The sequence below is a fragment of the Rutilus rutilus genome (genome assembly GCF_951802725.1).
Source record: "Rutilus rutilus genome assembly, chromosome: 10".
NCBI classification, from domain to species: domain Eukaryota; kingdom Metazoa; phylum Chordata; class Actinopteri; order Cypriniformes; family Leuciscidae; genus Rutilus; species Rutilus rutilus.
The window spans coordinates 34,157,208-34,183,241 of record NC_140215.1 but is presented as its reverse complement, the minus strand read 5'-3'; the positions used below and the strand labels follow the sequence as shown (position 1 = coordinate 34,183,241).

Genomic DNA, 26,034 nt, shown 5'->3' with positions numbered 1-26,034 from the left:
CATTTACATTTACATTTATTCATTTAGCTGACGCTTTTATCCAAAGCGACTTACAATTGCTATATATGTCAGAGGTCTCACGCCTCTGGAGCAACTAGGGGTTAAGTGTCTTGCTCAGGGACACATTGGTGTCTCACAGTGGATTCGAACCTGGGTCTCTCACACCAAAGGCATGTGTCTTATCCATTGCGCCAAGTATGCACTGAAACAGGGTGAGACTGGTTGCTGGCTGACAGAGAGTGTTTTGAGCGTACTAGGCCTAGGTGAGGAAGAGATTCCAGAAGTTCTGGTGGCTGTGACAGCAGATTGGTAGAAAATTGTCCAATCTCTTGTATCTTCTTCTCCCTCTGCCCATTGGTTTGAGGATGGTAACCAAAGGAAAGGCTTACAGTCACACCTTGGAGGGTGAAAAAGGCATTCCAGAGCTAGGAGAGGAATGGAGAACATTGATCAGAGACCATGTCTTCTGATAGTCCAAATTTGCAGAAGACATGATTGAACAGCATCTCAGCAGTTTCCATGAAAGTAGGAAAACCCTTTAGATTACAGCCATAGGATTCTCCGGAGCTTCGCCGGAATTGTGGAGACGAGAGAGTGCATCGGCTTTCACATTCTTGGTCTCTGGACGATAGGATATGGAAAAATCTAAACGGGTGAAGAAAAGGGCCTATCTGGCCTGTCTGGGTTTTAATCTTTTTGCCTCATGGAGATATTCCAGATTACGATGGTCGGTGAGCACAGTGAAAGGATTTTGGGCCCTCTCCAGCCAATGCCTCCATTCCTCCAGAGCTAATTTGATGGTGAGGAGCTCACAATTTCCGATGGTGTAATTCTGCTCTGCCAGGGTGAATTTTCTGGAGAAGAAGGCACATGGATGGAGTCATGAGGGCTGCCCCTGTTGCTGTGATAGCACCGCTCCGACGCATGATGTTGATGCGTCCACGTCCACTACAGAAAGTTGGTTGGGATCTGGATGAACTAGGAGCAGTACTTGATGGCCTGTAGGGCTTTAGTGGCCTTTGGTTTCCAGGACAGAGAATTGGGCCTCCCTTTCAGGAGATTGGTGAGTGCAGCCGTGATAGAACTGATTCTTGATAAACCAACGATAGAAATGGGAAAACCCTAGGAACTCTTTGATAGTGGAGAGAGTTGGCCTCGAACATACTGCTTCCACCTTCCCCATGTCCATATTGATCCCGACTTTACTGATATGGTAGCCAAGGAACTGGATTGTGGATTGGTGGAAGGTGCATTTTTCCGCTTTGAGGAAGAGCTGATGTTCTCTCAACTTCTGGAGGACCTCTTAAACGTGTTGATGTTCAGCCGTGGTCTGCGAGTACACTAAGATTATTTACTTATGTAAATAAGCACAAAGCAGTGAAGGTACTCCCAGAGCACCTACTTTATGCCGCCCTTGAATACAAAGGGGCCATTGACCAGCCCATACAACATAACGTAATATTCCTAGTGGCCTGTAGGCATCACAAATGTGGCCCTCCACTCACACCCCTCACGTATCCGGGTTACAGGCGCTTTGGTCCAGCTTTGTGAAGACGGTTGCACCTCAGAGCTGTTCCAAAGCAGCTGGGACGAGGGGGAGGGGATACTAGAACTTTATGGTAATCTTGTTGACAACAAAATAACCAATGCAAGGACGCAAGCCTCTGTCCTTCTTGGCAACAAAGAAAAAACTGGGAGCAGCAGTGAAAGTCGAAGGTCGGATATATACTTGCTGAAGAGCCTCTTATTTACTCCTCCATGGCCTTCTGTTCGGGGATGGAGAGAGGATACATTTTGCCACAGGGCACTGGCTCACCCGGAATGAGGTTGATGGCGCAGTCTCATAGTCGGTGTGGTGGTAGTTGCAAAGCTTGTTTATGGCAGAAAACGTCACTGAAGGGTGCATAGCAGGAAGGTATGTCCATGGATTGTTGTTTTACAGGACTCTCAATGTGGAATTAATGGAGAGAACTCAGGACTTGGGAGGAGATAGTTGAGGAAGTTCAGGGAAACATCTTGGAAAACAGTCCTTGCCCCACTTCAGGACTTTACCACTGGACCAGGAGAGGATGGGATTATGTGTCATGAGCCAAGGATGCCTCAGCATAATCCCCGTGGTGGCGTTCTTCAGAACCAGGAGGCAGATATTCACCTGTAGCCAACCAATCTGGAGTTGGAGAGGTCCCACACAGTAACGAACATGGCCTTGGCCGAGCGGCTTTACAGTCACAGATTGGATCCTGTATGGGATGGTGTTGGGCCATTTTTGGAGCTGGAGATGGTGGCAGAGGTCCCTGGAAAAGAACTTGTCAGCTGACCCACAGTTAAGGAGGGTGGTAACTGAATCAAAAATGTCAGCAGAATTGAGTGTTACAATGGTGATAAGTGGAGAAGTACTAACATTGGGACTGGAAACAAAACTCACCAAATTTACTCTTTGGTACTCACCAATAGGACATACTAAAATGACATGTCCACCAGAACCACAATACAAGCAGAGTCTCTGGGCCAGCCAATGGTGCCGATGGTGCCGCTCGGCTAGAGAGACGCATGTGTGGTCGATCTACATCGGTTTGTGGTTCTGGAGAACTGGGGAACTTTGGCTGACGGTGGAAAAAGAAGGACTACTGGCACTGTTGGTCTTCCATACATATTTGAACTCTATGGGCAATCTGGATGGACAGCTGTATGAAGCACTCGAGTCTGATGGATTCATCATACTTAAGCTGAGAGATGCAGCCTCAGAGCCAGTTCCAATCCTTGGTGATAGGTGGATAAGACTGAGCGCTCGTTCCAGCCGATGGCCGCTGCTAGGGCTCGAAACTTTTACGAACCCTATGGAACTATAGCCTTGGCGTAAAGGATAGAGTTGCTCACCAATAGAAGAATCACACACAGGACGACCAAAGATTTCTCTGAAATGAGCCACGAAACTATCAAAGGATTGTGTCACTGGTTCTGCCTGCTGCCAGATGGTTTAAGCCCACTGAAGTGCTCGCCCGGTTAACAAAGATAAGATGAATGAAATCTTGTCTCTTTCAGCAGGAAAATGATGGGGCTGCATCTCTAGGGCTAGTGAACATTGGAACAAGAAGCCATTGCAGTCCTCAGCCAAGCCAGAGTTGGGTGCTGGGTTGACCATGGAACTGGCTGTGTAAACAGGAGGAGAATCGCTTGGTGCAGTGATGGGTGCTGTGGTGGTTCCGGGTACGGTGAGGACTAGGGGTGGGTACCGAAACCAGGCACGATATGGAACCGGTACCTAAGTAACCGGTATGTAACCGGACCGAATCAAAACGCAGATTTCGGTGCCTCATGTCGGTGCCACCTAAATGCCTCAGTTGTCGGCTGAAATATTTGCCCTCTGGTTCTTCGAAACGGACGCAGGACGTCGCTAGTTAACCCTTTGATGCGTATGATCGTTCACGCACCAGTGTCTGTATCTGAGCCAGATACAGACGCACTCAGCACTGTCATATATCACAACTATTGTGGTTTATTTTAGGTTTCAGACATTTAAATACACATAAGTATTAGCAAAACAACATTTGTAGTTTAAAATACACACTGATGTCTATGTAAGCGGCAATAACAATCCTTTCAATTATAAATGGATGACATATTTAGATACACATTGTGTAGGTAACTTTCAAACTTACTCTATTCTTCTCACACTTCAACAGCCACTTACTTTAATGTATTTCGGGAGAAATGGATGAGTTGATGTGTTGTATGCCTAAATCTGAGAGATACAATTCTCTGAACTGCGGTGCATACTAACCCATTGTGCGTTAGGGATCAACTAACATGAATCATGATCATTATAAAGGTTTCTTAAATGACAAAACACATTCACTTACATGTATTTAAGAATAAAAATATCAGCCAAGGACTGACTGACATGTAACGTAACCAATTTTTTCCTGCGTCATGTTTAGTGTGAAAATGTAGTCGATGTCCCTACAATAACAGACCGGCGTACATCTCATAAATAATTTATTCAAGAATGTGCAAATTTACTGCAACAATAGAGCAGCGAACTTCACATATTTTTTTAAATCTAGCCTTCAGTTGATCCTGATGTGCGCTCATTGCCACAGCTGTAAACATGAGGTTCCACGAGGGGTTTCGCATCACACATTTAAAATTATGCATTCTAAAATAAAGCTCATCTTGTGCAGGACATGCAATAAGTCAGGAGAGGTGCCATATTTTGCCAGAGAAGTAAAAAAAATGAGAAAAGAATTGCTGAAATTTAAAGCTGGTTTGTAGCATACCAAGAATACAGACTATGTTGCTGTTATTAGTACTGTAGTGCTATTTAATGTTCAATTATTGTATTTGGGTTAGGTGGCTTAGGTTTTATTGTGAATTTGTTATGTAATTTTTTTGTGTTTTGTATTTACACAACTTATATTTATATATTTACTTTAAAATTTTAATATATTCAATTTTAAGATTTTTTTGTTTCATTTTTTTCAATAAAAACGCCGTTCTTTAATGTCATTCACCATCGTTTTGAGGCTCTCTTATTTTTTAAGTATTGATTTGGCACCAGTATTGAAAAAAACAGACAAAAAAAACCCAATACCCAACCCTAATGAGGACTCAGCAGAACGAGACTACCAATTCTGGAAAAGGATTCGGGCCTGCTGGGTTCATGTTGGTCTTCTGTAATGGAATACCAGACTCAGACACAGGATATTTGTCAAACCCAAACAGAGCACACACTTCTTGGATGTTTGGAACGGGTTGAGAGCGGGTAAGAAGATCAGGTAAGGAGTTCGTTATCCACATTGGAGACCAGACGATGAGTGACTGAGAAGTGTGTGCTCTTATACTGTGGCTGATGAGGGACAGGAGCGAGTGAGAGCTGGGTGTTTGTGACGGAGGAGCCTGGTGACAATATTATTACAAAGTGCATTTTTTTAAAGTGATCAAGGACCAAATCAGTTTGATGTGTGAATGAATCATCCAGACCAGTTTTGTGAACCGGATCAACTGATCCATTGATAAACTCAGACTGAAAACAATCGCAAATCGGACATGAAGCTAGACTTGGAATAGTGCACAAGTTGTACAACCTTAATGATACATTTATGGTGCTTTTTGAAGCTTAAAATCGTCAGTCCCTCTTGACTGCATGGAAAAGAGAATAAAAACAATCAATGTTTGTGTATGTGTGTGCATTTTCCACTGAATAAAGAAAGACTTACAGGGTTTGAAACTAGAGTGAGTAAATGATGACAGAAAATTAATTTTTGGATGAACTATCCCTTTAAATTCATGGATCTCAGATTGCCTGATCGATTGCTGTCTGATCGATTGCTCCTGTCTGCCTCGCTGCCTGCTGTGAGTGTGTTTGTTTGATTCGGTGCGATAAGCTCCGTCTTAGCCATATATTTCTTTGTTTTGAACCATCATTTTACTACCATTTCTAGTTGTTTATACTACTACATTTTACCCAACATCTCAGATTAACCTGACATCGCTAGCTTTTGTTATTAGTACTACTAGCACAACACGCTAGTAATTCGCTAGCCTGTTAACGCGCCACCCGTGCGCTCAGCTATTTTATTTATTTATTTTTCTCTCGCGCGTCCGCGCCTTTGAGTTCATAAAAAGCTCAGGTGAGTAAGAATCACTCAACAAACACGGTGAGTAATGTCTTGTCCTGTTATTGTCACTTGCACTTCATGTCACATGTTTAGTATAGGCTTCTCTGTCGACAATATAGGATTTATATGTGATAAATGTAAGGAGACAGTTAGGTTGACAGAGAAGATTTCAGAATTAGAAACACGCATCCAAACTTTAATTGAGGATAGTAAGAGTGCTAGTGCTTTAGATGTTTTGGATGCGCATAGAATAGTGCACACTTTACATGAGTCGGTTCTGGCTGAAGTAGAGCCCGTGCAGCCGGGCAAATGGGTGACAGTGAGGGATCGCTCTAGTCGCGGATCTAAAAACCACTCTTCCGTTCCGATTACCATAACAAATCGATTTGCCCCGCTCAGTGAAACACCCACTGAGAATGATTGTGCCCTAGTTATTGGCGATTCTATTACACGGAACGTGAAAATAGAGACACCAACCACCATAGTCACATGTTTGCCGGGAGCCAGAGCGCCTGACATCAAAGCAAATTTAAAAGTGCTGGCTAATGCTAATCGTAAATTCTCTAAGATCATTATTCATGTCGGCACTAATGATGTTCGACTCCGCCAGTCGGAGATCACCAAAATTAATATTAAAGAGGTGTGTGAACTTGCAAGTACGATGTCAAGGACTGTAATTTGCTCTGGCCCCCTTCCTGTTCGCAGGAGTGATGAGATAGTTAGTAGATTATGTTCGCTTAACGGTTGGCTGTCTAAGTGGTGTCCGCTTAATAATATAGAATTCATAGACAATTGGAAAAGTTTTTGGGGCAAACCTGACCTGTTGAAAAGAGATGGTATTCATCCCTCCTGGGATGGTGCTGCTCTTCTCTCTAGTAATATGGCTCATAGTCTTAGAGCTCAAACATGACAATCTGGGGCTCAGGTCAGGAAGCAGACAGACTGGCTTAACCGACTGTCTGCTAGCGGCCTCGCGTCACCAAGGTCAGATAAATCCTATCACATAGAGCCTCTTTCACCTAGCTATCATCATATAGAGACTGTGTCTGTTCCCCGAATTTGGAAATCCAAAAAACGTTTAAACCCAACTAAGGTTAAAAATTTAATTGATGTTCAACAAATAAAAAACAGCTATAATACAGATGAGCAAATGCTAAAGCTTGGGTTGCTGAATATTCGATCGCTTACTTCAAAAGCACTCGTTGTTAACGATATGATTTCAGATAATAACCTAGATGTGCTGTGTTTGACAGAAACCTGGCTAAAACCAAACGATTACATTACTTTAAATGAATCAACCCCGCAAGATTACTGTTATAAACATGAGCCTCGTCTGAAACGCAAAGGGGGTGGTGTTGCTGTAATCTATAGTAATAGTTTCAAAACCACTAAGAAATCAAGTTTTAAATATAATTCTTTTGAAGCATTGGTGCTTAATGTAAAAATCTATAGTGTAAACGATAAATCACGTTTGAGATTTGTGCTGGCTACTGTATACAGGCCACCAGGGCACCATACAGACTTTATCAAAGAATTTGCGGACTTTCTATCAGAATTAATATTGACTGCAGATAAATTACTAATTGTTGGTGATTTTAATATACACATCGATAATGAAAAAGATGCATTGGGATTGGCATTTAAAGACATTGTAAATTCAATTGGAGTTAGACAACACGTGTCAGGACCTACTCATCGTCGTAATCACACTCTAGATCTAATATTATCACATGGAATAGATGTTGATGCCATTGAAATTCTGCAGCAGAGCGATGACATCTCAGATCATTATCTAGTCTCGTGTAATTTGCATTTAGCCAAGGCTGCAAAGCCGACTCCGTGTTTCAAATATGTGAGACCTATCACTTCTGCTACTAAAGATTGCTTTATTAATAATCTTCCTAATCAGTTTCATCATCTCAGCATCTCAGATAGCTTAGAAGAACTAGATATTACAACAGAAACGTTTAACTCTCTCTTTTCCAGCACTTTAGACACAGTTGCTCCGTTGCGCTTAAAGAAGATTAAAGAAAATAGTCCAACGCCGTGGTACAACGAGCACACTCGGGCCCTTAAGAGAGCAGCCAGAAAAATGGAGCGCAACTGGAAGAAAACAAAACTAGAGGTATTTCGCATTTCATGGAAAGAGAGTTCGATTGCATACAGAGAGGCTTTAAAAGCTGCTAGATCTGCTTATTTTTCAACCCTATTAGAAGAAAATAAACATAATCCTAGGTATTTATTTGAAACGGTGGCTAAACTAACGAAAAATAAAGCTTCAAGCACCGAAGTTTCCAAGCAGCACAGCAGTAATGACTATATGAACTTCTTCACTTATAAGATTGATAATATCAGGGACAAAATTATAACTATGCAACCGTCTACTACAGTATCGCATCAGGCAGTGCATTGTAGTCTCCCTGAGGAAAAATTTGATTCATTCATTGCTATAGGAGAGGAAGAATTTACTAAACTCATTAAATCATCTAAATCTACAACATGTATGTTAGACCCTATACCGACTAAGCTACTGAAAGAAATACTTCCAGAGGTCATAGATCCTCTTCTTAATATCATTAATTCGTCTTTGTCATTAGGATACGTACCAAAAAACTTTAAGCTGGCTTTGATTAAACCGCTTGTTAAAAAAACGCAACTTGATCCTTCAGAATTAGTCAATTACAGGCCGATCTCGAATCTACCTTTTCTGTCAAAGATATTAGAAAAGGCAGTATCCTCACAACTGTGTTCCTTTCTTGAAAGAAATGATATCTGCGAGGATTTCCAGTCCGGATTTAGACCGTACCATAGTACTGAGACAGCTCTCGTTAGAGTCACAAATGATTTGCTCTTATCATCCGATCGTGGTTGTATCTCTCTATTAGTGTTACTCGATCTTAGTGCTGCGTTTGACACCATCGACCACAACGTTCTTTTAAATAGATTAGAACATTATGTTGGCATTACGGGAAATGCACTAGCATGGTTTAAATCATACTTATCTGACCGTTATCAGTTTGTAGCAGTAAATGAAGAGATGTCTCATCGATCACAAGTTCAGTATGGCGTACCACAAGGCTCAGTACTAGGACCGCTGCTGTTCACTCTGTACATGCTACCCTTAGGAGATATCATTAGGAAACATGGCATTAGCTTTCACTGTTATGCCGATGATACTCAGCTCTATATTTCTTCAAAACCTAACGAAACTTATCAATTCACAAAATTAACGGAATGCATAGCGGATATAAAAAATTGGATGACTTGTAATTTCCTACTTCTAAATTCTGAAAAAACAGAGTTTCTAATTATTGGACAAAAAACTTCCTCACGTAATAACCTAGAATACTGTCTAACACTTGATGGCTGCTCTGTTAAGTCTTCGTCGTCGGTTAGGAACCTGGGTGTGCTCTTTGATACCAATCTTTCATTTGAAAGTCACGTGTCTAGTATCTGTAAAACTGCATTTTTCCATCTTAAAAATATATCTAAATTACGTCATATGCTCTCATTGACAAATGCGGAACAATTAGTTCATGCGTTCATGACCTCAAGGCTAGATTATTGTAATGCTCTACTAGGTGGTTGCCCTGCACGCTTAATAAACAAACTACAGCTGGTTCAAAACGCAGCAGCTCGAGTTCTTACCAGAACCAGGAAGTATGACCATATTAGCCCAGTTCTGTCAAAACTGCATTGGCTCCCTATTAAACATCGCATCAATTTTAAAATATTGCTTATTACTTACAAAGCACTGAATGGTTTAGCTCCGCAGTACTTGAGCGAGCTCTTAACGCATTATAGTCCGTCACGTCTATTACGATCTCAAAATTCCGGCCAGTTGATTATACCTAGAATATCAAAATCCACTGCTGGCGGTAGATCCTTTTCCTATTTAGCACCAAAACTCTGGAACAGTCTTCCTACCATTGTCCGGGAAGCAGACACACTCTGTCAGTTCAAAGCCAGATTAAAGACACATCTCTTTGACCTAGCTTTCACATAATACATTATAGACTTCTATAATTTAATGTTATGCTGCATAGATTAGGTCAGCCGGAACCGGGAACACTTCCCAAAAATCCTGATGTACTCGTTACATCATGAGAAGAATGGCATCTACGCTAATTTTAGTGTCTGTGTTTATCCCAAGGTTTTCCCGCAGCCTGCCGGATCCGGGCCGTATCCAGATCTGACGAAGGACCTTCACCTGGACCGATGACAACGCAGTGCTGAAGTGCCAACTAGTCTCTCCCTATGGAGGATCCCACTACCACTCTACAGATAAGGCGTTGTCGGGAAAATTCGTCTTGCGGTCCTACCCCAAAGCAACAAATAAAATAAAATTCCTTATCAAAATTTATAAGGAAAGACAAGTATTTTGTTTAGGCTTGGCTTGTAGGGAATTCCAAACCTGCGTATATTCTAACGCACATAACTATAGAACCCATTCTAAATGCGCATGTGACCGCCATCAGCGTTTCTCACAGGTTCGCGTTTAAAGTCTGTGTAGAGAGAATGGTGTCGTCTTAGCGGCCCCTAATTTAATAACAAATGATCATTGCGACGGAACCAAATCAATTAAAACTAACTTTAGATGGAAATAACTTAACTCTGCTGTAAAGCCGAAACAATCTCTGTTACCTTAAATTATACGCTTATCTCTGTAAAGCTGCTTTGAGACAATCTACATTGTTAAAAGCGCTATATAAATGAAGATGACTTGACTTGACTTTAAATATCTAGAAAGGCCAAGTGTCTCAGTTTGTAAGCGTGTGGCTGGTGACTGTGAGATAAAGGTTAAATAATGCTTTCTGCAAAATAATACAAAGACTTGTTTAGACGTCAGCAAATCCACACACACACACACACACACTTTGTGTGTCTCCTTTCAGCATCCCTGATGCCGCTGAACACATTCATTATATCCAGTGTCAGCACTGTGCTCACTGCTTACGTTGAGAAATAAGAGACATCCTGTTCAGCTTTAAAACCCACAGCATCTGTTTCATTCACACGGATGAAAGATAAGTGTATTTACCACACTATGACGAGGTGTGGTGCCTTCGTCACTGGACTAATCGAATCAGAAGAACACAATGAAAAACTTCAATAAATTAAATAATTAAACATTTGTAATGATAAAGTTGCAATTTAGTACAGTTAATATAATTAAACACACTACAGTTATAATCAAGTACTTTACATGTGCTTTAGTATGTTAATCGACACATCAAAATAAGTGTACTTCTTTAAGAAACAACAAAAGATTATTAGACATAATGATATAAAATGTACATTAAAGTAAAACTTTTAATTTTACATTTTAAGTGCACTTTTTACAAGTATAGTAAAGTGTACGCTGCACGTAGAGACAGGGCGGAATAGTGCGCATATATGCAGATAAAAGTTTGTTTTCGTACCCGAAAGTTGCACAACCATTCATTGTTTGTAAAGGAAAATTTTCCCAACACAGCTGGCAAGGATTAATTGGGAAATATCGGGAAATATTGCACGGGAAACAGAGATCCGATTAGCTACCCAGATACAGAAGCCACAAGTGTAAAGCGCCATGATCCGATCTGCTTGAATGGATCACGGTGATGGCATGGTAATGCAAACGTATACACATAAAAGTGTCTTGAAGTCACCTTTTATTTCATTAGTATAACATGATCTGCAAGCAAGTTTTTTTTTTTTTTTTTTTTTTATATACAGTTACACTTCATTTTAAGATGCCCTTGTTAGAGCCTTACAATTAAGCATTGAGTAATTTAAGTTAACAACATTAAATGTTGTAGATTTAAGTAGCAAATGAGAATCGACTATATTTTGAGACAAAGACATTATTTATTATGATTTTCAGTTTTGTTCAAGATAATTAAAGCAACTGTTTTTCAGTAACAGAAGAATATGTAAAAGTATGGTATTTGGGGTAAAAGGCACCCTTGCTGTGGAGGTGAAAGACAATAATTAACATGATAATAAACAGCTGACTGACTTTCCATTTGTTGACATGATATGATTAGACTCAGATAGTAAATATCATATATTAAGTTGGGTGTCCACCTTAGAGATAATTACCATATTTATAATGAAACCATCATATTTAAATAAATATGACATTAATCATATCATATGATAAAATGTTTCTTGTTACAACTGTAAAGCTTTATTAAATTATTATGGGATCTCATTCAGAGCTTTAAGAATCTTTACTTTTTAAAATTATTTTGTTTCTGTACTTTTAACATATATTTTTATATTAACATTTTAATGACAGTATATACTTTTAGTCTTGAACAAGTATTCATTTATACATTATTTAAAACTACTTAAGGTGTTTGAATAAATACTGTGTGTATTTTGCCCCGTGTGTCTGTGGGGTAAATGGCCCCCTTGCCACCTGTCACGCATATAATGCTGCATATAAAGGCATGAAGATAAAGGTTCAAACAGTATTTAATAATATCCACAGGGTAAATTCCACTCAAAGAACAGCAAGCAAACACAACCATACGTAAATGAGATCGGACAAGGGTGAACTGAAAACACAGCACTTAAATACACAGACAAATGAGGTGATTAACGATAACACAGCTGACAGTGATGACAAATCAAATGAGTGACTATGACGACAAACTAGTGGCAGGAAATGGTGCAACTGAGTCCAAAACACTTTTACATGCAACCAAATAATCCGTTAGTAATCGGATTCAAAGCTCAATCGGACTGAAAAGCCTTCATGTAAACTTAATCGATCCGATTGAGCTCGATCCAAATGAAATTTCGATTGAAAGGGGTGGTTTATTCATTTCCATTGCGCAGTCCTTTCAGTTTTGGTTTTCAATCCGATCAAGTGTTTACATGTCCTCTCGATCCGATAACCAATCCGAAAACCAAAACTGAAAGGACTGCGCATGTGCAATGACGTAGATACAGCGTAATGACGTATGACGCACAGAACGAGCTGTTACCTGATGAATAAAGTGTCATATAAAAGAAGGTCCCGTCAATCTAAAATCCTCCTTTCACTGCGTCCGTGAAGTGGAGCAGGACAAAGTCCCACCAGTCCTTGTTTCAGACTCTCATCCACAGATGACTGTTTTTGGGCATTTTTACTGCGTGATAAATGAGTTCATATGCTCATTCTCTCCAAATTATGACCAGAAATGGATAAATATTAAATCTGCTGTTTAAAACAAATAAAGAACCAATGTAGGAGAATAGTTATTATGCGCAGACAGCAGGAAACTCTGTATATTCGTGCAGTGAGCGCATGTCAAAAAATCTATTCTGATTTGAAGCTTGTGACAGTATAAACGCGCACATCAACCCGATCACGTTTAGTGTTCATGCAAACACTACGTTTTTGGATTCATCAATCGGAATGAATTCAGTCCGATTGAAACAAAAGTTGTGCATGTAAACGTAACCACTGTGACACCACCTCAGACATTTATACGATTTAAAAATATATATATTTTCTCACAAAATCTGTTGCTCCATTAATATTCAATGCAAACATATAGATTTTTCTGCAAACATACACTATGGGAATAGTGAAAAGCTTTTGAATAGTGAAAAAAATGTTTCACACCGTCGTAACCTACTTTAAAGATTTGAAGTACACTGCAAGTGCACATTCAATACAATGAAGCACACTTCGTTTCCACAAGGATATGACAAAGCAGAGCTCCACTCAGTTGCAGCTGATCAAATAACAACACAGTGACTGTCAGTGTGAACAGGGTTAAACAGTAAAGACTGCTTTAGCAAGCACCACTAATAACCATTACCCTATTATACACTTTTGATATGATTACATATGATACTGTATTTACAGTGCATGGTACTCCAAAAGTACTTTGAATAAAGAATATATGGTAATAACTATTTTTTGAAGACAAAAAAGTTCCAATGACTCTGTCCTTTAATATGGTACAGTATATTCACACGTTTCACACGTGCCACACATCATATTCCCGGTGTCACCTGAGCTCCTGTACACTGAGCAGCGGCTCAGGGGTTTCAGTTGATTAATGACTCTGCCATATGAGAACTGCTTCTGTGTTTATAAAGACTTCATTGTTACTGAAGGTCAACATTAATGAGACTCTTTATTTCTTTTTCATGATAGCGTGGCGTGGCTGACCACACTACCTCAGCCCAGAACAAATGATGACAAGGGCAAGTGACGTTAACACTAACTATTCAGCTTGACGCAGACATTCATGAACACTCAACCCACTCACAGTTCTCCAATGACAGCAACATTACATAAGCACACGGTTTGTGTCGTCAGTGCAAAGCTACACTTTAAAGTACACCGATATATCACTGCAATCTCCTCAACTGCATGCACTAAAGTACATTACACTCTCTAACACCTTATTAGATTTCTCTGCACAGAGATAAAATAATCTGTTAATGGGGAAATAATAAGTAAGAGTGTCCATGATTAAAGCAAACGTATTTTTAAAGTCCCCCTGTGGTGAAAATCCAGCTTTTAATGTTGTTTATATGTCTATGTGGTGTTTTTAATATGCTTTAAGGCAAACCATGTGCAAATTCATAAGTCGACACCATTGCTGAGTATTTTCTCCTTAAAACTGCAGTGAACCAAAGACAGTCTCAAAAACACGCTTTGAAATCGCTGGTGTTTCTGACGTCACAAACTACCTTGCAACCAATCAGATCAACGTGTGATCGTCAACGAGTGGATCTCTGAGCTGAGTGAGTGAGTGGAGGCGGGGCTCATTTGCATATTCATAGAACTGCGTATACTAAATGAGGCAAAGCTGTAGAGTTACATACAAGCTATTTTAAGACATAAAGAAGGAAAAAACGTTTTATGTCATTTTGGTGATCAAAGATGAGTTTTAAGGGATACAATTATTGACTACAGGGGGACTTTAAGTTTATAAATAAGTATAAACAACTAACTTTGACTTTTCATAACAGGGTCAAATTATTTGAAGATTTTAGAGACTTAAGCTTTCGTACCGGAGGATCGGTTTAGTTCCTAGAAATGTTGGCAGAAGAACCCGCTTTTTGGCAGGAACTGGGAACGATCTTAGTTATAGGAACACTTTTAGGTGGGCTAAATTTGCTACTACTTCAGAGTAGGGTCTAACCCAGCACAATAGAAACTGACATTCAGTAAGTGCACGCTGATTGGCTGAACACATGCTGTACAAAACAGCCAGGACCGGCGACGAAGTCCAGGCACTTCAAAGTCTTTATGCTATGGAGTCGCTGACGTTCTTGAATGCCTCACTTAAATGACGTCGCTGTCGATCGGCTTACGTCACTTTAGAGGTTCTACTGCCGGTGCGAATGCAACCAGGAACATTTCATTCTCTGGAGACTGTCCTGCTGGCTAGTTCCAATAACTACCCAGAGCAAAAGCACCTTTATTGACCATTGTGAATTTCAGATTTTTTACCTGTTATGGCTTGTTCAAACCAAGACCGATGACTATAAATAACTTTCACGAGTTCACATGTTAATGAAATCTGATGTAATATTATAATGCGTATTTGGCTTACTGTCCGGGGGGAGGGCTCCGAGCTCGGAATTCGGCCCGACCCCAGAGTACTCCCCCCTATGAATGTATAGATCATAGGTATCTATGAGCAGACCCATCTGAATGTGAGGTGATGGGGTGGTGGCGGGATGCTGAGAAATTTGTCATGAGACAGGAGGTATGGGAAGGCTTTATTTATACTGGCTTCTTCTTGTGCTGATTGGATGATTACCTGAACATGCTCCTCCCAAACTTTGTTACATAAAACTTCATATAATGGTAACTATATTAATGTCCACACAAACTGACGATAACGTTCTGTTCATTATAAGCGCTCGTTGCTATTTTATCGTCTGCCACTTTAAATGCTGGTGCTCTTTAAAGCAGGATGGATTCTGATTGGCTGTCAATGTCTTTATTGTACATCAACTGGAAAAAAAAAAACATTCTGAAAGTGATTCCATCGCTGTCGTGTGTATAGCTGTGGATTCCCGTAGAATTAGAGTGATTATTAACTTTTTCCAGCACCAGCATTTTTGATCATTTTCACAAAAGTGTCATGGCCCACAGAATATTTTGTTGTATGAATTTCTGAGCATGCAATATATTTTAAACAAACAAAAAAACATTTTATTCTAGCTTAATGCATTCTTTCATAAACACTTAAATGTGGGTAAGTTTCGTTAAAAAAAGCAACATTTTGAGCAAAAAGCTGAAAATATTGCATTTTGTCAAAGACTACAGAGCGATGATGAAGACACAGATGGAGCAGATTGAGTCCATCAACACCCACAAAGCTTCACAGTCCTATAGCTCGTCCTGGCTCGACATTTCATTCAGTAACATTAGGCAGTTTTGATTAATATGCTGATGATCGTGTTATTTTACATATGCTTCTGATTACATATGATATCGCTTGTTTCTGCTTCTTCTTCGCCTCAAGCATCTGTGTTTTGATCAGGAGATTCAGTACTCTTTCAGAAGATGTGTAATAGCGCCCCCTAACAGTATAAACACGGAAAGACGGAAATGTCCAGCGAACATTATAGTTTTCATCATTGGTTTAAACCAAGCGGCAACCTCCCTGTCTCTCTCTTGAAACCAACACGGAAGTGAATTCAACGGCAATCCATCGACTGGCCGCTTGAGGCTGGGTGCAGAAGTGAGTCAAATCTGTATCTCCCCCATGTTAAAATACCCAACTTTACAGCAGAAAAAAGCACGTTTACAGCCTGGTGCAAAAAGTGGCTTTGGTCTATACAGCTAATTTTGCCCTTCATGACAACTGTGAGGGGGGTGAATTTTTTTATAACTCATCCGTTTACATTATATTAAGCCTTAAAGTTCTGCATAATTAAGGGTGTCCACTTTTGAGTGACAGGTGGATTCCCGCTGCTGTGGTCATTAGTCATCATTAGCCGTTTGTCTGCTGTCTGTTAGCCGTCACGTTACCTCAGCTAATTGTCTGACTGTAAAAATAAATAAATTCGGGAGTGACGCGCTGCCAAGATGGCGACGGTCGGCCACGCCCACTTTAGGCTTCAAAAACGGTCTTCAGAAACCTACAGGTGACGTCACGGACACTACGTCCATATTTTTTTACAGTCTATGGTTTAAACGGACCTTTAGTTGTTTAGTTCATTCAGTTCTCCCAGTTATCTATCCTTAAGTGATCCTCAATCACTTCTAGCTTTCAGCCTGGCCTGAGAGACGACCCCTGACCTGCTGTATCGCCCTGAAAATCCTCAAGAAAAATGTGTCCACTTGTTTGCATGTAACATTCAGACATTCAGAGAAGGAAATTAAACCTTCACACGTGAAGTCAAATAGAAGAATGACAAGAGCAGAAGAGAGAAAGCAAGCGTAGTAAACGTATTGTGTAGTGTAAGTTTCAGTGTGTCCAGTGCTGTGTGTTACAGCGTGTGCATGCAGTACCTTTTCGTCGTCTTCGGTGAACAGCGCTCCATTGGGACTCTTGTTGATGGCCTGCGTGACCCCGATGACCTCTCCATCACTGTTGTGGATGGGCATGCACAGCAGAGACTTGGTTTTATATCCCGTGAGTTTATCAATCTCATCACTGAAGCGATGGTCCTATAACGAGGACAAGAGACAGTCTTACTCTTTGCTGAATGGGGACATTTATAATAACTGTACAGAGAAGCCAGACTAATTAAAAGTGAAGTGTGTCATTGCTTTGTGACTATCGGCATTAAACAGAAGTGCAAAAATATACAGAAAGTGACAGAAAACTACTTCTGGTCTTCTCTTCCTTATATTACACTAGCTGTCTTTTTATTATTATGATTTTGAAAGTCTTTTCTGCTCACCAAGGCTGCATTTAATATTAGTAATATTATGAAATATTATCAAATTTAAAACAGCTGTTTTCTATGTGAATATATAGTAAAGTGTAATTTATTCCTGTGATCAAAGCTGAATGTTCAGTATCATTACTCCAGTCTTCAGTGTCACATGATCCTTCAGAAATCAGTATAATATGATGATTTGCCGCTCAATTATTTTGAAAAAAAGTGAAAAAAGCTTTTGATGCCTAATATTTTTACATTTTATTACACAGTTTATTGCATCTTTGCTGAATAAAAGTTCATTTCTTTCCTTAAAAAAAAAAAAAAAAATCGTACCCCGGATTTTGCAAAAACTGTTTTCAACATTGATAATAATCATAAATGTTTCTTGAGGATCAAATCATCATATGAAGGATCATGTGACACTGAAGACTGGAGTAATGATGCTGAAAATTCAGCTTTGATCACAGGAATAAATTAGTTTACATTATATTCACATAGAAAACAGTTCTTTTAAATATATTATTGTATATAAATATACAATATTACTGATTTTACTGTATTTTTGATCAAATAAGTGCAGCAGAAGAGACTTTACATTAAATAAAGCTTAACATATTAATGTTCAAATACAGTATACAGAAATATCATGAATCATATTACACTATTACTTATTCATATTCTGAAGTGCATAATATATGTATCCACACTTAATGCTGTTAATGACTTATTAATGAAAGTTATTAATAAAAGTGTTACTATTTTCAATTATTTTGAATGAATAATGTTCTTGCTGCACGGCTGATGTTTGAAGCGTCTCTGAATCGCTGAGTTTACTGGTATAAATAATGCAGTTTTAACGATCTGCTCTGCTTGCTAAATGAAAAGGCAAACGCAGATTGACAGACTAATTAGAGAGCCGCGAGCTGACATCATCATCATCAGAGTATCAGGAGTAAATCTGTAGAACAGAGCGGAGGAAGTTTGTCTGAGCTGATCGATTCAGTGATCAATACTCAGATACTCTCACACACCTCATTATTTCACTAAGGCCTTTTATGGATCTCGGGGAATAATCAAAGCAAAACGTCGTTCAGGGGTCACGGTAAAATACTCTCCTGTCTGTGCTGCAAGTCATTATCCGTATGGGAAAATCTCAAGTGAGTGACCTAGTCAAAAAATGCTAATGCTTTCCTAACCCTAATTCAGTTTCTATTAGGCTCAAATGAGAAGCAAGAATCAAAGGATAAAACGTCTCCCGTCCCGGTGCTCAGCTGGTTTAGTGCCCAAACTCCTCTAAAAACCTTTCATTTCCAGAGGAAAGCACCTCGGGCTGTTTTTTCAATCGAGTAGGATCAGATGATTATGTTGCTGATTATGCATAGTGAGTTTAGAATGTTTAGAATGAAATTAGAATGTCAGAATGTCCAATGGAATCTTCCTTGATTCTTATTTTTATTTTCTCCCATAAGGATTGATTCCGAATTAGAATACATTCCATTAGCAATTCTGTGCACATCAATGATTTTTTAACTAGAAACAATCATTTTGTTCCTGTTTCACCTGTAATGCATTAAGATTGCTTCCCCATCTCAGTAAAACTGATCAGTAATTATGCATAAGGGAAAATGTAATACTTGTGAACTCGCAACAGATGCGAAGATTCCCAAATCATAATTCAGAACAATTGTAACTAAAGTTATTTGACTCTTACTTTGGTCCCTTTACAATTGCTCAACATTGTGATGTTCATCATAATTTGGAACAATTGTATAGTAGAATTTCCAGTGGGATGTTGGGTGTTTTTACCACTAATACTGTCTCAGTTTAAAGTATTGCACTTTATCCAATAGGATCTTATTTGACCCTGATCTTGACTTTGATCCCTTTTACATTTGTTCCAGATTACGGCAGAACTTCTACAGGTATCTTTTGGAATTGATGGACTAGAAACTGCTTCGCCTGATATGCATTGGGAATGTTGAGTTTCACCATCAATAAATGTCTCAGTAAAATACTTTCCATGTCAATCTGATTAATTATCCATATGTGAATGGATATAGTTAAACACCTGAAGATTTTCTAATCCCAAAGGAATATCTGGTAACACTTTACAATAAGGTTCATTAGTTAACATTAGTTCATGTATTAACTAACATGAACTAAAAATGAGCAATATTTGTTAGTTAATCTTTGTTAATAGTTAATACAGCAAAGAATCCAGCTGTTCATTGTTTGTTCATGTTAGTTCACAGTGCATTAACTAATGTTAACAAATACAACCTTTGATTTTAATATTAATATTAACTAAGACTGATAAATGCTGTAGAAGAATTGTGCATTCTTAGTTCGTGTTAACTAATGTTAACGAATGAACCTTATTGTAAAGTGTTACCGAATTTCTTTCATTATTTGGAAACAATCCCAAAGGGCTCTAAGAATCCTCTAAGAAATAATTCTGAAGGAATATGAATTTTACTTCATCCAGTAGCATCTCCTTTGACTGTTACTTTGATCCCTTTATTACTCTGGTACCAAAGTATTACAGAAGTCCCACACATGCATCCTTAGGGACAAGCTTGCTTTCATTCCTGCTTTCACCTGATATGCATCGGGAATGTTGACGGTCTCCCCATGCTCTGCCACATAACCAATGATGCCCTTTCCCCAGGGCACCTGCACCTCATCCGAGTTCCTCAGAGAGGGCAACACCGTGGTCCCAGCATGCACGTCGAAGAACTTGGACACCAGGGTCTTTTTATTGGCCGGTCCCTCCACCAGGAACAGGGAGCATCGGTCAGCATCCACCATGATGCACACAAACACCAGGATCTTATAGCTCAGACTGGTCAAATCCAGGTCGTTGGAGATGTCTTTGACCAGCTCCAGGAAAAACTCCCTCTCGTTGTGCTCTTTCAGGTAGTATTTGTAGTCCACTGCGGTGTAGGGGTACTGAGGGATGTTGACCCGGGACTCCAGGAGCGCGGAGAGTATGTGCGCGGTGGTCGGCGGAAGGGAACTCGCTTTACGCAGAAGCGCGCGCCTCCTCATGCTGGTGAGCGGCTCCTGCGCTCGCGAGTTAACGTGTTCATCATAAGTCCTGTTGGCATTGATGGCTTTAGACCTTGCGAATGTTTTCCTTAGCTCTTTCTGCGAGGCTCGTCTCTGTATGCCGTCTCCTCTGCTCGCCCAGCTGTCTTTCCCGCACGCGCTCGCGCTCGCCGCTTTATCCGCGTGCGCGCCGCTTGAGTTCGCCGGAGCTTTAGTCGCGTGATGGTTCTTCTGCCACTTTTCCACCACACTCGCCTTGCCTTTTCTGTTTAAATAGTCCTCTAATAATTCCGGGTGCGCGTCTAGAAAACTTTCCACATCGGAGAACACCATATTTGACCCTGCCATCGCTGCCGCTATACGGTCATCTGCGAATAAAATGAGACGGACTCGTGTTTTGAGTCATTTATCTGTGTGAGTGCAGAGCTCAACGAATCATTCGCAAACTTAAAACAACAGATCCTCCGAGAGAAGAGGGGCCGTGGTCCTCGTAAGTTCAGCTTTGGTTCATGGTGTTGTGAATGATGTCGCATCTGATGCTGAATGACCCGCTCGCGTTCATTCTAAAGCAGCGCCAGTGAGGATGATGCGCCAGCTGACGTCACGACCACGCATTCCTCCCGTCATCCTCTCCCGAGTCTCTTCATAACTGGGTGTTTCATTAGAAGGATGCTCATCTTAGGTGACACTGGGAAACGCAGTCTCAAAGGCTTTTCATAACTCTTGTGATTGTTGTCAATATTTATTTCGCTTAAATATAAATTCAAACCTCCAAAGATAGCAGTTTGCTGTGCTGTATACATTATCTGTTAAATTATATTACTAATTCACTTTCTAAGGAATTCCCGGTGTAAAGTTGTTGCTCCACCGACCTCTAGTGGACAAATTGAGTCATGCCGCTCTCCAAACACATGAGCACTAGGGTTCTATACATTTTTGACTATTTTTCAAATAAAAGATTTCCTGTATGCTATCATGAATCGATGAACTTTTGCTTAAAAACAATAAAAAAAGCCCTAATTCCTCTAAGTTAAAAAAAAGGTCACCCCAGATATAAACTTGGAAAAATAACAAATGTCACTGATTATATATAGCACTTCCTAAAAAATTGTAGAACTGTTGAGAACTTTCTGGAATTTTCTATAACTGTCTAGGACAATCCAAATCTTGGTATGCATATCTCATTACCCAACGATGTTAAAAATGACCCAACATGTTTGAAAAATAACCCAACATAATAACCCAATATGTGTAACCCAATTGTTGGGTTAAAAAACAACCCAACGTTTTTTACTGTGAAGAGATGGAGAGAGAGAGAGAGAGAGAGAGAGAGAGAGAGAGAGAGAGAGAGAGAGAGAGAGAGAGAGAGAGAGCTTTGTGAGCAAACAACTCAACTTGATACTTTTTGATATTTGTCCCAGCATAGCAATCTATAATGTCACACAATAAAAGTGATGCTATACCTTATGATAACAAGGCCATATGGACCAATAATCTAGTGAGATTTCATCAATCACACAGAAGAAGAGGAAGTGTGCCTTCAGAAGAATCATAATGTTTTATAGTGTTTGTGTGTGTTTTGATGCGTCTTAATAGATAATTATATATTCTAGTAGCCTGCCCTGCACCACTAGATGGAGACATTTCTACTACATTGGGCTTTGTTTGGCCAGATCCAAAAGAATAATAATAGTTTAATTTTACACATGATTTGTTGATATAGTGATATTTCATGTCTTTTAAGAAGAAAATACTCAGCAATGGTGTTGACTTATGAATTTGCACATGGTTTGTCTTAAAGCATATTAAAAACACCATAGACATATAAACCACATTAAAAACTTGTTTTTCATCATAGGGGGGTCTTTAAAATACACTTTGGGCCTATGAAAGCCATTTTAGCTATATTTTTCCCTAAAATCCCAATTCCATTTTCTTTCTGGATTCTGTTTTAAAGGTTAAATAAAATGTTAGTAATCAAAAAGCAAGTCTAATCAGCTGAATTCATAAAATCTAAACTAAATTTAATAATTGAACATTTTTATGGTAAAAGAGCCCTATGAAATGTTTAATTTTCTCTCTCATACAAAAGGCAATCATAAACATAGAATTTATAATCTAAGAGGGGGTAAAAATTGATTACTGAAGAGATGACTTGACAGAGTCAGGTAACATCATTTAACACTCACCTGAACCTGACTTTCTCGTTTAATATATATATATATATATCTTTATCAATGGTTAACTATGGTTTAATGCCTTTAGAAGAGCTCAAGTGTGTGAGCAGGCGGGGAACGAGTGATGACAAGCAGCATATGGATAAAAACAAGGCTGTGAGGGATAGACTAATGCTGCTTTCCATTAACCTGGGAAGAGGGATGTCCGAGCTGGCAATGCCGTCACACCACACGAGTTGACCTCGCTCCAGTACACAGGTCAGTAAACTAAAATGGACGCGTCCAGGCAAACCTTTGTTGCGCTTGCTCATTCGGGATACAAACACAAAAAAGCAGTATTTTGCACAGATAATGCTGTAGTCCACATAGAGGTTATTTCGTACTGTGTACCACTGAGTTTGAGACAAGAAAGTGCTAATAAAGAAAATATTCATATTGTTTCACTCTGCTGAGCAACCACAATGAAGTACGAAGTCGGGGTTGTTGTGGTTCCTCCGAGTTTCACAATCATTTCTGTTTCTAGAAAAGCTAATTATACATGTAAACGATAAAATAACCAATGAATGTCAATTTCTTTAGTGAATTTAAATATAATTTCTATTGGTTAAAGGTGACCCATATTACCTGAATCCCCCTGGCCCACTTTATCTACCACATTCAGCCAAAGTGGGCCAGCAATCTGTAAAAAAAGATTTTATTTTTGTGCATTTTATTACCTGTTAACTGTAGTAACAAACAAGACTGGAAATGTCACAATAATATTTGTTTACATATAGTGAGCAACTTTATACTTTAGAAATGAATAATGAGGAAGGGAGTCCTGCTTTGGAGATGGACACATTGGATGCTTTGCAGTTGTTGGTCCAGCACGTCACACAGATGCTCAACTGGACTGAGATCTGGGGAATTTGAAGGACAGCTCCTCGAACTCTTCATCATGTTCCCCAAACCATTCCTGAATAATTAGTGCAGTGTGACAGGGTTCATTGTCCTGATTAAAGAGCAGAGGCTACGCAGCAGAATGTGATGCACATTTGTCCCATAAACATGATTACAATTGTGTGACTTGTGCCACAATAGACGGTAGACCTTCTGTTGGCCCAGACCAGACGGGAGACTGTGTTGCCTGTGTGCATCAATGAGCCCTGGGTGCCCAACACCCTGCATCCTGAACCTTTCAGTAAACCGGTCTTAAAAGCATTTCAGTGCGTGGAGAACATTTGATGACCAATGGAAAGTTTTATATATTTCCCCTACGTGGAAATATATATTTTTATATATTTATTTTTTTATATATTTTTATATATTTATTTTATATATTTATTTTTAATAAGTTTTATATATTTCCCCTATGTGTCGCGGTAGTTCGGACCCTTGTCATAAGCTGTGTCCCAATGTGAAGGCTGCATCCTCCGAAGGCCGTATTTGAAGGCCGATTGCATCACTGCGACGTGATGAAGGACGTCCCAATTCAATGGTTGCGTCATTGCGACGAAGGCTACCCTGATTCAAAAGTGACGCCAAATGCACCCTTCGTTTCCCCGTGAAAGGAAGGATACATAAAAGGATCCTAAGCGGCCTATCCTACCCTATCCTACCCCATAAGTCATTGTGCGCCAGTGACGACAACATTTTTTATTTATTTTTAAAGGCGGCCGAGACTAGAGATCGGTGGTGGACAGCAAATTCACATTTAAATGTTAGTATTATGTTTTCATTTACTCAAATAGCTAGCGAAACCAGAGTTAAAGTTTCTTATAAACTTCATCTTAACTCCTTCGTCACCATTGCGTGGCTACATTTATCAGGTAGTTTGAGGCCAAACTTGTATTAATATTAGTTTAACGACCTATTTGTAATATTTGCACTAGTCTATCTCACTTGTGTATTATAAGAAATATCACTCACCCTATAAAGCCCACAACAATAAGAAAAGCATTAGATAAGGCCATGGGGTTTCACTTTTATGTGTTTTTGTAGTGCTGTCATGAAAGCTATGTCTACAAAGGTTTTAACCAAATTTCAGTTTCCAGAAATATGATTTCTGAAGTATTTTGTATGCATGTCTTGATGTGTCATATTTTGCAGTGTTAACAATGCACTTAAGATTGCACGCCTGTGTTAAGTACCCTTCTCTGCTTTTTTAGAGCAATTCAGGAAAAAAAAAATATATATACAAAGTAAGAAAGTTAATACACACATCTTTGCTGAAATGTATTGTGCTGTTGTTGTTAACAAGCCATGGTTCATTTGCTCTGCCCTTAGGATTGCAAGTGTCCTGGGACAGGTGAGGGTGTGAGTGGGAAACCCACTGCTGAAACTTGGCCCTGGTTTGTTCTCATGGATGAGGTGTTGGGACAGAGGCATTGCACCAACCCCCCTGTCGTCATCGCCTCAATCCCTGAGGACACACCAGGGCCGAGTTCAGCAGTGGGTTCCCACGGGGAGGAGGAGCCAGGGGCAGCACCAGCACCCGCACCACCACCACCAGCATGAGCACCAGCAGCACCAGCACGAAGGTGGCGAGACAAAGGGCAACTAGAGAGGGAGGCAGAGGCGAGGAGAGCACAGGAGAGTAGGGAGAGGCTGTTTTCTCTTCTTGAGAGAATGATTGAAAAATATATATTTTTTCTACATATTCTTGTTTAACTTTTTTTCACTTTTATTTTTTAAAAGGAAAGAAAAAATCTGTACATTATTTTTATGCAACTTTAAATGTGTAAATAAAAGAGAATGAATTGTTCTGGACATTGTTTATTTTTGTAATGACAGTCATAATTTCTACATGAAACAAATTCTATACCTTTAATTTTTTCAAATAAAATTGGTAAATGAAAATCATTTGTTCTACGGGCTACATTAAAGCTGCAGTCCGTAGTTTTTCTTCTTTGTCGCCATCTCTGTTCGAAATCTGAAATTGCAGTTATTTGTGGAATTATCAACTTTACGTGGGTTGTACATCGGCATAAAACAGCGCGGATAAATCCAATGTTTTGAGGTGAATGTGCAGCTTTCAGTCACCACGCCGGTGTGGATACTGGCATTCAGAATCACAGATTATACTTTTTGGAAGTATGACCAATATTAGAATTTTCAACGGAAAATGACGTCTGAACAAGTAACATCCACTTTTGTTCTGATCAACTAAGGGGAAAAAAGCATTGCAGTAAATCGCGCTGATTAAATCTAACGATCACTTATATCATGTCAAACCGTGCAAATCATAGAGGAGCACAAATAACAATCATAGTGCTATGAAATAAACGGTATGAACGGAATCCCTGTTATGCATAAACGTGTTATAATAACATAATTTATACCATGGTCTGGGTGAATACTCGATTCTGATT

The 26,034-nt window shown here is 39.6% G+C and overlaps 1 protein-coding gene across 2 annotated transcripts in view; it reads right to left on the bottom strand.

Annotated features, from left to right (window-relative positions):
- Positions 1-20,855, bottom strand: part of pde11a (phosphodiesterase 11a) — a gene marked incomplete at its 5' end in the record, with an annotated part of 85,906 nt that extends 65,051 nt beyond the window's left edge. Inside the window, 2 exons of one of the 2 annotated variants that reach the window (XM_084421231.1) lie at positions 17,083-17,241; positions 20,058-20,855. In XM_084421231.1, coding sequence (XP_084277357.1) covers positions 17,083-17,241; positions 20,058-20,855 — 957 coding nt within the window. Of the gene's footprint in view, positions 1-17,082; positions 17,242-20,015 lie in introns of both variants that reach the window. The other variant, XM_084421230.1, reaches the window with a different exon arrangement.
- Positions 20,856-26,034: the final 5,179 nt, after the last annotated feature.